The sequence below is a fragment of the Vulpes lagopus genome, chromosome 11 (assembly GCF_018345385.1).
Source record: "Vulpes lagopus strain Blue_001 chromosome 11, ASM1834538v1, whole genome shotgun sequence".
Taxonomy (NCBI): domain Eukaryota; kingdom Metazoa; phylum Chordata; class Mammalia; order Carnivora; family Canidae; genus Vulpes; species Vulpes lagopus.
The window spans coordinates 17,574,694-17,588,849 of record NC_054834.1 but is presented as its reverse complement, the minus strand read 5'-3'; the positions used below and the strand labels follow the sequence as shown (position 1 = coordinate 17,588,849).

Here is a 14,156-nt window from a genome sequence, read left to right as displayed (position 1 = left end):
GCACAGAGGAGAGTTCAGAGTCACATAAATAGCAGGTGGTAGAGCCAGAACTGGACTTTCAGAGCCAAAACTCATCACCATTATACTACATACACTTGCCACGTAGTAATTCTGCTAATACTGGCCACCCACAGATTCCACAGCTGAGAATACAGTCGAACAACGAGAAAAAGATGAAGGATTGCATTTATGCAAAGAAGACAGGGAGAGGGGCAGCCCCAGTGGCACAGTGGTTTAGCGCCACCTGCAGCCCAGGGCGTGATCCTGGAGACCCTGGATCGAGTCCGGTCAGGCTCTCTGTATGATGCCTGCTTCTCCCTCTGCCTGTCTCTCTGCCTCTCTCTCTCTCTGTCTCTATGAATAAATAAATAAAATCTCTAAAAAAAAAAAAAGAAGAAGAAGACAGTGAGAAAGAGGGATGAGGCAACTTGAAATTCAGAAGGATATCATGGAAGAAGAAAATTTCAGAAATAGAGACTAGTCGATGGCATCAAAACAGTTAACAGGAGTAAGCACTGAAGAAAAAAACTACTAAATCTGGCACAAAGAGTCACTGGAAACTTTATCAAAGACATTTTAGGGAAATGAACCTTTAAAAATCAATGAGATTTTGTCAATTTTATCTCAATAAGGCTGGGGAAAACAATGAATGAGAGTTGAGGGAATGGTGTCATGGAATGTATTTCAAGACATCGAAGGGAAAGAAAAACTACTGGCAGCTTTAAGAGCTAGCATGTATGATGTAAAGATTTTACATAAAACAGGAACACTCAAGTATGCATGCTTTTAGAGTTAAAAGTATTTTGCCCAAAAAATGTGCTTTTAAAGAATAAAATTATATTATTTGTACAAAATAATGTTATAAGTCTAAGGTAGATTCTCAGAGACACATACTTAAGACTACTGAGAAAGCAGATATCAGGCATGAATCATTTTATGGTTCATTTTTCATGCATAATTAGTCAATTAAGGTTCTAACTGTAAATAGATAATAGATAAGAGTTAATATTTTTAGCATTTTATAAATTTATCCATTATATTTACAGAATTATCTATTTCATTTTAACAAAACAACTTCTTTGAACAGGGAGTCACAAAATATATACTTGGATTTTTCTGTATTTAAAAGTTAGTATCAGAGCAATTATGATGCTTAAAGAAAAAAGTAAACAACAAAAACTACTTTCAGAAGAAAGAACAAGAAGCACAATTACAAATTACCTTATCATGTACCTTAAAAGAGTAATTACTAACTCCTTAACAATCAAACTCATTAGGAAGAATAAAACTAGTTTAGACTACAAGCTACTAATTAACATTTCCAATCGTACTATGAGGGCATTTCAAACTTACATGGCAGTATGTCCTTATATCTGTTCTTTTTAACATTTTCTTCTTTTTCTCCAGTGGCTGTGGGATAAATCTTTTCTGTTCTATATTTGGTAGACAATCTTCTTAATCGCTTAAAACATAAACAAAAAATTCAAGTTTATAAAAACATTAATATCTTCAAAATTTTAATGATTTATAAATAGCTCTTTATTGAATTTTGCTAACCCCAATTCCTTAAAACTCATTTTCCTGTTTGTCTAAGCTCACAGTATCTCCCTATCCCTTAACAATTAACCCCAAGGAAATTTTTTTTTTTGCCTTAAGTGAAAACATAAGATTAATATTCCAAATGGCATTGAAAGAGGACACCAAAATACAAAGCAATTTTACTTAAAGAAATCATTAATAAGTTGAGTCAGAATATTTCAGTCCTTAACTTACTCAAGTAATTTTTGTGTTTAACTATGGGTCCCTAAAACCAAGAAAATCATGCCTAAAAGATTATGTACAAGTTTCTTTATTCCTTCTCTCAATAAACCTTGGGCACCCATGATGTGCCAGGCTCCTTCCAAGGCATAAGCTAATAATTACTTATAAGACACTGCAAAACAAAGTTCTTTCATATTGCATTGGAAATGCCCAACAAAGACCAATTCTGCTTATTCACTGCATTACAGAAGTGGTTTGTGAGTTAGTGACAAATTCTTACCACATATGGCAGTAGGGATGTTCTTTGGGCTGGAATATTTCTGCGTGTCAGTAATACACTTCCTGCTTTCAGAAGCACTGAAAGTCAGCATTGTGAATTGTTTAAATTCACTACTCAACTACATTGCTGAAATTTAATTTCAAAGAAGCCTACTTTCTTCCAAGCTTAAAGACATATTGAAAGCATTCTGGTTTTACTATTCAACAAATTATTGAATACAAATGAAATGAACAAAAAGTCTGGTAACATTTAACTTTTTCACCATTTTACTTTTGCTACTTGTAATGTTCATGTTTAAGCAAAAAAAAAAAAAAACGTTTTTTTAAAATCACAGAACTTATTTAAGGTTCTTATTCTTGTTATGATATACTTCACAACATACAGCACTTGAAATAATCTCTTAAGTAGACAATTATCATAGAATAATGAGTCTTTTGTTTTTCTTTGAAAAACTACTAAACTTTATAATGACAATATTAGAGACCTAAAAAAGGAATGAATACACATTTTTTTTTCAGTAAGATGAAAAGACTGACGAGAATCTTGTTCTGCATTGGCACAATGCCGAAATTAAATTCCCCACATTTATGATGCTATTTTCTATGGTAATAAGGTTCTCAAAAGTAGGTTAGAGAAAAAAATTATATTTAAAAGTATACGTGCTGTTGGTAAGAGTGTGAGAAAATCAAAACTTCAATATAATGCTGGTAGAAAAGAACATTAACACAAGCCCTAAGGAGGGTAATTTGTTGATTACAAATACACATAACCCCTTAACCCAGAAGTATACTTATAAAAATTTGTCCTCTACACAGCACATGTGAAATGACATATTACACACAAAGTTATTTATTGCAGTATTGTTTAAAACAACAAAAGACTGCAAATAAAAGTCTATTAATAGAGGACTGGCTAAACAGATTTGTTTCATTTGTACAATTAAATATAATTGAAAACAAATAAGGAAGCTCTTTATATACAGTGATATGGAAATGCCTCAAAATACGTATTAAGGGTAAAAAGCGGGGAACACCATAGTGTATATAATACACTACCACTGGTATTAAGAATAAAAATATATTTGCATTTCCTTGTACATGTGCATAAAGTATCTCTAGGAGAGAAAATGAACAAGGTTGTTATTAGTTGAGAAAAGAAAATAATAGCTATAAGAAATGGATGGGAAAGAAACATTACTGTATGATATTTCATGCCTATTCGATTATATGCATGTATTGTCTATTCAAACAATTAAATGCTGAAGGAGTGCCTGGCTGGCTCAATAAGAGGAGCATATGGCCCTTGATCTCAGGGTCATGAGTTCAAGCCACATGCTGCATGCAGAGATTACTTAAATAAATAAAAACTTGAAAAAAGATTTTTAAAAATTAAATGCTAAAATAATTAAAGGAAAAAAGACAGCTATTTTCTTAATCCATATTAACAAAGACCCTCCCAGTTATGCACTATAAATCTTACATATTTAATTAGAATCTCTGTATTATTTTTGCTCAAAGATTTTAATTTTCAGGTATTTATAGTATCTTAATGTATTACAAAATATTGTATGTGAATGTGACTTACAGAAGGATATGAGTCTAAACACAGGGATAAAGGAATTAACTGAGGTAATAATCACTGAAAAAAATGTAACTACAAAGAAATGGGAAAAGGGGATGAATTTAATTATAAAATGTTAATGCACTTCTGGAATACCTGCAATTATTCCATTTATTTTTTTACACAATGAATTATTATTGAGAAATGGACAAAATAAAGTTTTTATATGAAATGACTGCATTTTTCATATTTAATTTTAGAATACTTTTGTGTACAAATAAACATTTCACATGAGTTTGAATTTTATACATTCAGTTTTCTTAAAGCCCTGCACAGCATGGTGTACTTCTACTTCAACCTTCCAATGTTCTATTAAAATAAGTCTACATAAGCAGTATACTTAAAAAGTTTCATACTCATCAGCAATACTCATCTCTGGTGTAGTATAAATAAAACAAAGGTGGTCCATTAAACATTAACCTTTGTACATAAAAAAATTGACATTGAAAAAAATTCTACCCAAATGTTTTTTTAAGGTAACAAGTAGGGTCTAATTTTCCTAACACAACAAAACAAAACAAAACAAAAAAAAGGTCAGCTTTACAGTTAGTTGCTTGAATTAAAATTCTAGATCTACCACTTTCTAGCTGTATGACAATGAACACAGTTAACCCATCTCATCTTCTGTGATATGAGGACGATACCCACACTCAGTAAACAAGCTTCCAAATCTTATCTACTTTTTAAGTCTTAGCTCCTTCAAAGTTTTCTTTTCCCACTCATGCAAAAATAATCTTTTCCTTCTGAATTCTTTTTAGACTTTATATGCACTCTCAAAATACCATTTCCTTCTCTTTATGATAAATATGTAAAGAGAATACATCTTATTTCTCCTACTACACTGTAAGCTCTTGAGTACAAGATTATAATTAGATTAACATTTGTAATGTTCAGTACCCCTGGAACATATTAAGTGCTTGTATGCTAAATACATTAATCTTAGAATACAATTTAAATGCTGGCCTAAACAAAAGATTTTTTTTAATACATCAAAATGAATGTCCAAATAGTGATTGAAGTAGAGATAGCACCAAAACTCATTTAACTACAGGAAATGAAAGTATCTATATATGTAATTTCATTTTAACTTCCTGGCCACCAATTCTATTGTCTCTAGGTGAAATTAATTACTAGGAAATTAATTGAGAAACATATAAAATATTAAGGAATCTTATTCATAGATATAGTGCATGTGACAGACTGTGTCAAAATAGCACTGAACTAAAACACCAATAAAATAATTCATTTGTTAAGTTTAACATAGTTATTTAATATACTCCTAAGGAAGAAAGTACTTTGAATCATTTACCATCCTGAGCAAAATATAGCTAAATGGCATATTTACATAGGCTTATAGATACCATACCCTGTATCAGATATGTTTTTTTAATTATGCAAACAAAAAGCCTTTAAGAAAAATTTTAATGGTCTACTCTTAAACATCTTGAAAAAGTCAGTAAGTTCTTTTCAATAATTTCGTATCACAGAGTTACTGTCCTAAAAGGCAAATCTGATCATTTTTAGTCAATCACATTAAAATCCTCTCATGTGTCCATGACTTCCAAGATAAACTACCAACTCTTTAATTACAACATTTTGAATGCTGCCTGTCCAATTTCCTAGCTTTTTTTTTTTTTTAACACTCTCTTACTTAAGAATCTGATGCTTCAGCCACATAGAATCACTTACTACCACCACCACCAAAAGCAATCCTCCACCCTTCAACATCACAGTTTGACATTTTTACCCTTGCTGGTGAATTAACAGTAGGATCTGGCTAAAGTGTTATTTCCTTTGTGAAGCTTTCTTGACCCTTCCCTTAACAGCTCCTCAGCCCCCAGCACCAAAGAGTCAATAATACATTGCTCTATTACCACTTGTGAAATTTCAGGCTTGCCGATCTCACCAACTATAAAACTTAAGGCACAAACTGGACTATCTTACTGGACTTTATAGACCAAGACCTAATGCAAATCACATTAAAAATGGGTAACATCATTTATTTATTGAGCTCAGGCAAGTTATACAGATGTCTCTAATAGATTAGAATTTTTGATGCACAAAAAAAAACGAAGTTTAATACTTTGTTTTAATGTTCCAAATTCTTTTTTTGTCTTTATTTCTTCAAACACAAAGCTTTATTCTCTTAATCCTATATCAATAAACTGATTTCTCAAAAGCTTCTAACAGTCACATGCAATATAACTATTCTCTTTTAAGATATTCATTTGGTGTCAAGATTTGAGTTCTTTAACAAAGTAGTACAGTTTAATTGTTTACCTATGGTTCTAAGCTAGTAAGAATGTGTTGTGTGCTGTTTGTTGAATCTCTCTAGTCAAACAGCTGTCTACTGGATTGTCCACTGGGTGTCTCATGAGATCACAAACATGTCCAAATAAGCACTACCATTCAACAATTGCTCAAATCTAAAAGCTAGGAATCATCCTTGATTCCTTCCTTTACCTCCCCTACAACATCCAATGCATCAGCAAGTTGTGTTAGCTCCATTTCTAAAATATATCTAATTCTCTTCATATTCATTGAACACTTAGAATTCAGAATATGTTGAGGTAAGCAAAGTATTAATTGGCTGGATTTTAAATCAGAACAACTAAGAAAACAATGGACACAAAAAGTAATAGAGCTAACATGGAAATTTAGCTAACTCAAATAAGATAAATATCTTTTGGAATAAGATAGAATATAAATAAATTAAATATTGGAGCTCAAGACTTCTTACGCTATTACCAGGCCACACACTACTGCCCTGAATTCCTCAATGTCAACACTTAAAAAACAGTACTGGGGGCACCTGGGTGCTCAGTTGGTAAAGCATCTGCAAAATCCATCTGAACTTTATTTTTTAATTTTTTTGAGAGAGCAAAAGCGAGCACATGTGAGCAAGGAGAGAGGGGAGGCAGAGGGGAGGAAGGGGGGAGTAAGAATCTCAAGCAGATGCCCTGAGCTCACAGGATCCTAAGAACTCTGAGATCATTACCTGAGCCAAAATCAAGAGTCTTAACTGACTTAAAAATCAATGCTTAACCGACTGTGATCCATCCAGGTGCCCAAATCCATCTGAAATTTAAAAGGGAGGGGACTTGGCACATAGATGGCACTCCATACTAACTGTTAAATGAAGAATCTGATTTTATACCTGAAATATTTAACTGTCCTGTCACAAAGCCACTCAGTTATAGTATCACTAAGTTAATACTACTATACAAATTGTATGATCATTAAGCCAGAATAATTTTTAAACCCCAAATACAAAGTTAACAGCAATAAGTAATAAAATCATATTATAATTCCCAGCAAAAGTATACTATCTCTAACCAGCTTTTCTTAAATCTTTACAAACCTATTTATATAAAAATATGCACATCACTAACACCCATCACAGGAATCAAAACAACCAAAGGGCCTTTAAATCATACAATTGCAATGTCTATATTCAATTGTAAAACATCCAATTCTGCCTTTCAAAATTCTTCCTATCTTTGCTCACGCTTTACCTATTACTGTATAACAGACTAACTTGTCAGCCATTCTTTTTCAGAGAGGAAAGCTATGCATTCTTTGAAGCTAAGTCAGGACAAATGGTAAAAGGATACTATTTTGAAGTAGGAGCAATCATATGGGTTCTTTGGGTAACAAAAACATTTTATTCTTTATTCATGTTGATTTTAATGCTTCAGTTATCTTCTTAGTAGTATACACCAAACAAACTCCTCACTTTCTTCTAGCTCACTACAGAAATCCTCTTGTTAAAACATTTCCTGAGACCAGTCCTGGCACCAAAACCCCATCTCCCACTTCCTCCCAAAGTGCTTCCTCATCTCTACCCACAGCTCTTTATCCTCTACTCTAGGACATATCCCAATGTGCAGTAGTTACTTATATATGCATCTATGCCATCAGAACATGAATTTCCTGAAAATGCAGACCATGTCTTCTTTCTGTTAATACTAGCTACTACTGGCATAATTCGTAACTACCAGTAGCGAGTAAATAGTGAGTAAATAACCTGTTTAGGTCTTCTCTGGTGGTAATGTTCAGAGAAAATGAATACAAATTAGAATTGACCAGTATACTTAAGAAACAAATGTCTCTGCCCTCTTACACTTTATTACTACTTCACAATGGGACAGCTTTGAGGCTGAGACACTAGAGTTCAATTCCTAGTTCCATCAACTGCTAGCAAAGGAGATCTCCCGAACATAACACCTTTTATAATTCTCCTCGAAGGGGTAGCAATAAGCTTTAATCTTAAGAACTTGTCTTTTTTTTTTTGCTTTTTAAAGATTTATTTATTTGAGAGATCAAACACGTGCGTGCCCACCCACATGCACAAGTGCAGGGAAGGACAGAAGGCGAGAAACTCAAGCAGACTCAGGCTGAGCTTGCAGCCTGACACACGGCTCCATCTCCCGATCCTGAGATCATGACCAGAGTGGAAATCAAGAGCTTAACCAAGTCAGATGCTTAACCAACTGAGCCACCCGGACACCCCTTGAGAACTTGTTTTATACTATAGACTTTTTGTGTCTGTGCAAAAAGGTGGTTTTATTAGAGCACGGGGACAGGATAGGACCTGTGGAAGAAAGAGCTGCAATGAACTATAGACTTTATATATTAGAAATAATAAATATGGCAAAGCATAAAACTAAAAGGAAAAATAAATTCCCAATTCTATAATCCTTTTTTTTTTTGCACAGCCCAGACAACAAGCAATACTTTCTTTAAAGGAAAGGCTCTTGTTCTTGGGTTGGAAAAGACAACACAGTGCTTTCTCAAGATCTCAAGTAAGTTAGGAGGATGTAATACAGATTTCTCCTCTGTCAATGTGCAAGTAACATTCTTATGGAAATAAAGTAGAATCCCATTTGAATTAACAGGACACTAAAATTATATATATAACTTTTACTGAAATGAAGATATATAATACATACAACAAATGGCAAAGAAGTGTTTGCAGGTTTGATAATTTTCTTTCTATACACAGGTTCTCACCTGTCTGTTCATTCCTTTCTTCATCATCCTTATCTAATGGTCCTCTTACTACCATTTAACTCATGAAACCACTGGTTCCACATTTTGCAGGTTAATCCCAAATTCAAATATTTTGTCCCACTGTCCCAGCAAATTGCTCAGAAATTCCAAATTTTGGGTATTATACTTATGGCTCCTGACCATGCCACTCCCTTTATCTGATTATGTGTCCTGATTGAAGAAAACACGTCATGACAGTCCCTACCCTTGAGTTTACACAGGGAAAAATACCCTGCCAAGCCCAGACTCTCATAGTTTTCCAAAGCAATCTATCACCAATTTCATTATTCCATAACACAGAGTATAAATAAACATACAGTAAAATTGAGAATACACAGTTCCAGCTTTAACACATTAAGCCACAATAACATCAACTGTCGAACTAAAAAATTAAATATGACCCCCAAATTAATAGCATGGTTGCAAAATTCCTATTTACCTTTGCAAAAACAAATACAGCACAGGAAGAGTCCCCTTAGCAGCTTAAGAGTTCAATACATATTTACCACTATATGGAAATAAATTATTTTTTGCTCAGCCAGAATGCCACTAAGCTGTGGCCAACAGACCACAGTTTTAAAGAGAAACCTGCACGTACTGGTAAACCTTTAACTCCCGAACCCCTCAAAAATTTCAATCTTCTCTTTACCACTTCTACTGAAACTACTTTTATGAAGTCACCAGTAATCTCCAAACTCCATCAATATCTCAAAGCCTTAATTCCGAAAAGTATTTTATTTAACACAAATGATCCTCCCCCTTTTAAAATTCCTTTCTTAGATTCCATGAAACAGTCCCTTGATTCTCCTCTTATCCTGCTAAATTAGTCCTTTCTGCCTCCTCTGCTTCCAAACCCCTAAATGTTGTTTTCTATGGAACTGTTCTCTTCTCAGATTTCATTTTTTAGGAAGCTTACCCCCTCTCTATTCTGACATTAACAATTACATTTATGAAGATTCCAAAATCTCTATTTCCAGTCCTGACTTTTCAGTTCTAGTTCCACAAACTGCTTATTAAACATCCCCAACAGCAATTCAAACCTAATAGATAAAAAGAAACCTAATTTTTCAAATGATTCTCTTTTTTTCATTGCACCTCTGCTCTCCTTACGCTTTCAAAGGTAAGACTTCCTAAGTAGTTTTGGACTTTTCCCCTCTTATCTATCCCACTTGCTTCTTCTCATACCTAATCAACTTCAAGTTCTCATGAGTCTACTTCAGTAAACAACTCCCAAACATGGTCCCTTACTCTCCAGTCGCATCGCCAATGAAGACAGAAAGCTGTTTTACTATATGAAATAGGTAACTTAATTTTCTTTCCTTTAATTACTTGTCTTTTCAACTAAAAATTAAAAGACTTAAGAAACCTTTTGAATGAGAGAAAAAGAACAACTCGGTGGGCTTAACAAGATAAATATAATAAATAAATAATATTGTTTATGTAATAATTTTTTTAAATGTGATAATTACATTAAGTCAAGGAGTAAAGACAGAAGAAATGCATTTATTAAATCATGCATGTAAAGTACCCTACATAGCACCTAGCATAGAGCATGTCTTTAAATATGGAAAAATTAAGATAAGCATGAAATTTATTAATAGATGAGGAATTTAAGGGAAAAGTTTATTTTTTTATTTTTATTTTTTTAAGGGAAAAGTTTATTTTTTTTTTAATTTTTATTCATTTATGATAGTCACACAGAGAGCGAGAGACAGAGGCAGAGACACAGGCAGAGGGAGAAGCAGGCTCCATGCACCGGGAGCCCGACGTGGGATTCGATCCTGGGTCTCCAGGATCGCGCCCTGGGCCAAAGGCAGGCGCCAAACCGCTGCGCCACCCAGGGATCCCAAGGGAAAAGTTTAATTAGCTGTCTCAGATTAGCTGAAATGGCAGACATCAAATTATCCTTATTTGTATACTCAAACACTGTCAAAAAAAAAAAAAAAAAAACACTGTCAAATTTTGGTTCTTAAAGAGCAATTTAATCCTTTTTGTGTATACCCTAAGATTTGCTGCCATACTAGAGTAGGATATTGAGACCACACTGATTACCAGCTCCAATTCTTCTTTAAAAACTCAGAAAGCAATATAAGTCTATTTAAACCCATTACATAAAATAAATCATAAGCCAAGTTCTAAAATGATAGAGTAAACTGTCACTGATGTTCTCTCTAATCCTTCCATTGTCGATCCATACAGAGACCACAGAAGTCCTAATTGTTACATATATCCAAAGGCTTGAAAATTACTTGGCAAACCAGAGTTAAGTTTTACAAGCCATATTTTTGCACCTTTCCACTTCAACTCCCCAATAAAAATACATAAAGCATTATCATTAAGGGATCTGCTATGCCAATTTTTCCTATCAATGCATAAAAACATTCTTTGCTTAGTAAAAGATATTTGTTTTTAGATATAAAAAATTAAGCATAATAAAGGATCTGCTTTAACAAAATTACCATTTTTCATAAAAAATGAGAGACCAAGTAGAAATAAAGTCGTGTTAGGTTGCCAAACTTGTCTGTAGAATTAGGTTTTAAAATCTTAATAGAAAAAAAAATAAATAAATAAAATCTTAATAGAAACATAGTTTGGCAATTCCTGAAAAGGATAAATATAGAGCAACCCCACACAACCCAGCAATTCTACTCCTAGGTATATACCCAAGAGAATGGAAAATATATGTCTGCACAAAAACTTACACACAAATTTTCATAGCATTATTCATAAAAGCCAAAGAGTGGAAACAGCTCAAATGTCCATCAACTGATGAACAAACAAAATATGGCATATTCATACAGTTGACTATTCAGTGATAAAAAGAAATAAGGTACTGATGACATACTTAACAGATGGGTCTTGAAAACATACTATGTAAAATACACAAAAAGCAAATGTTTCCATTTATATGAAATGTTCAGACTAGGAAAATCAACAAAGGCAGAAAATAGATTAGAAGTTACATGGTATTGGGTAAAGGGAGAAATAAAGTGTTACTGGTAATGGGTATGGGGTTTCTATTAGTGACAAAATGTTCCAAAACTAGATAGTGATGACAGATACCCAGCTTTGTTACTACACTAAAAACTACTGAAATGTATATTTCAAAGAGGTGAATTTTATAGTATACATGAATTAATTTCAATATATGTGAATTTACCTTAACAAAGCTGTTATAAAAAATCCTTAAAAGCAAGTTAGATAATATCATTAATAGTAATTATTGGCAGCATCAGAGCATGCTAACCAAGGCATCCAGTCCCATCCAGTAATAAGGAATATCCATCCTCCCCAAAATGAATATTACAAAACTTCTGTTCTTCACTGCAGACCTTCTCATTAGAACATTAATTTGACAGGGTCAAACACAACAAGAACACAGAATCTGGCTGAAATAGGAGTAAAATGAAGAAATTACAAACGAATAATTAGGTCTATTAGAAACTTTGGCTGATGAACTTAGTGTATAATTTTTTTTAATATTTTTTTAAGATTTTATTTATTCATTCATAGAAACATAGAGAGAGAATGAGAGGCAGAGACACAGGCAGAGAGAGAAGCAGGCTCCATGCAGAGAGCCCGACGTGGGACTTGATTCAGGATCTCCAGGATCATGCCCTGGGCTGCAGGCAGCACTAAACCGCTGCGCCACCGGGGCTGCCCTAGTGTATAATTTTTTAAGGAAAGTATAGGTAAGTATGAGGAGTAAGAAAAGTAAAAAATGCAGGTTTTAACATAACTTGATGTACAAATCACACTAATGAAGCTAGACAACTGATCTGGAAGACCAGATATTAGGAGATAGAAATAGATAGAAAATGCTGAGGTAAGGTAGGAATAATTCATAAACTATCTAAGATTAGGGTTGAAGTCTAAATTCTATACTTGTATAACTCTAACCCAAGATAGGAAAGAAGACTAAAGTAAAAGAATTAAACCCAAACCTGATCATCAGGAAGTCTGCTTGAGATTCTCTCTCTCCCACTCCCTCTGCCCTCCCCCAATCATGCAAGTGTGCATGCTCTCTCTCTCAATAAAGAAATAAATCTTAAATACAAACTTATGATATAGAGGAAATACATAACTAAAAATATTATCTAGAATGAGTTTAACTTTTTAAGAAAAAAGATAAAATAAGCCAAAACTTTTTAAATTAACAATATTTTGACAGCTTTTCAAATTGCAGTCAAAGTCACTGAAGAGATTGTACTAATATATTCACCAGAAGAAATGTTACTGGGACAAGCAGACTTGTCAATTTGTATAGCAGTCTTGTGAGGAAAAATGATAAATAGCTGAAACTTCAGCTGACTGTAATAACTATTAATTAAATTGGAAATAGGAGGCCATGGGATCCCTGGGTGGCTCAGTGGTTTAGCACCTGCCTTCCGCTCAGGGTATGATCCTGGAGTCCCGGGATTGAGTCCCGCATCGGGCTCCCTGCATGGAGCCTGCTTCTCCCTCTGCCTCTCATGAAAATTAAATAAAATCTTTAAAAATAAAATTAAAAAAAGGAAATAGGAGGCCATATAACTATCCCATATGATGAGAGCATTTAACTTCAAAGATGACTCATAAGTTTTATTATGTTTGGTAAACTTTTATAAGCTGAGACTTCTCTGTGCTAACAATGGATGTATAGAAATACCCTGATATAAAGAGCTCCCGCAACTCAACAACAACTAAAACTAAACACTAAAATTTAAAAATGGGCAAAGGACTTGAGTAGATACTTCTCCAAAGAAAATATACAAATAGCCAACACACATATTATTAGATGCTCAACATCACTAGTCAGCAGGAAAACACAAATCAAAACATAGTGATGTATCATCTCATGCATTACAATGGCTACTACCAAGAAAATAAAATAACGAATGTTGGTGAGAATGTGAAGAAACTTAAATATTTGTGCACTACTGTGGGAGTGGAAAGAAAATGGTACAGACATTAAGGGAACCAATACAGCAGTTCCTAAAAAAATTATCACTTGAATTATCAGATGATCCGCAAATTCCACTTCTGGGTATACAACCCAAAAGAATGAAATGCAGAATCTTGAACAGATGTGTGTACACTCATGTTCATAGCAACATTACTCATAACAGCCAAAAAATGGAAGCAACCCAAATGTCCATTGATAGACAAATGGATAAACAAAGTGTGGTACACATATACAGTGGAATATAATTTGGCCTTAAAAAGGAAGAAAAGGGGGATCCCTGGGTGGCTCAGCGGTTTAGCGCCTGCCTTTGGCCCGGGGTGCAATCCTGGAGGCCCGGGATCAAGTCCCACGTCGGGCTCCCGGCATGGAGCCTGCTTCTCCCTCCTCCTGTGTCTCTGCCTCTCTCTCTATCATTCATAAATAAATAAATAAATAAATCTTTAAAAAAAAGGAAGAAAGTTTGGCACATGCTGCAACAGGGATGAACCCTGAGAACAT

General features: G+C 33.9%; 1 protein-coding gene across 4 annotated transcripts in view; it reads right to left on the bottom strand.

The window, feature by feature from the left end:
• Positions 1-14,156, bottom strand: part of PTPN12 (protein tyrosine phosphatase non-receptor type 12) — an 85,450-nt gene that overhangs the window by 46,109 nt on the left and 25,185 nt on the right. For all 4 annotated transcript variants that reach the window (XM_041774145.1, XM_041774144.1, XM_041774148.1 and 1 more), the window contains exon 2: positions 1,354-1,462. In XM_041774145.1, coding sequence (XP_041630079.1) covers positions 1,354-1,462 — 109 coding nt within the window. The remainder of the gene's footprint in view (positions 1-1,353; positions 1,463-14,156) is intronic.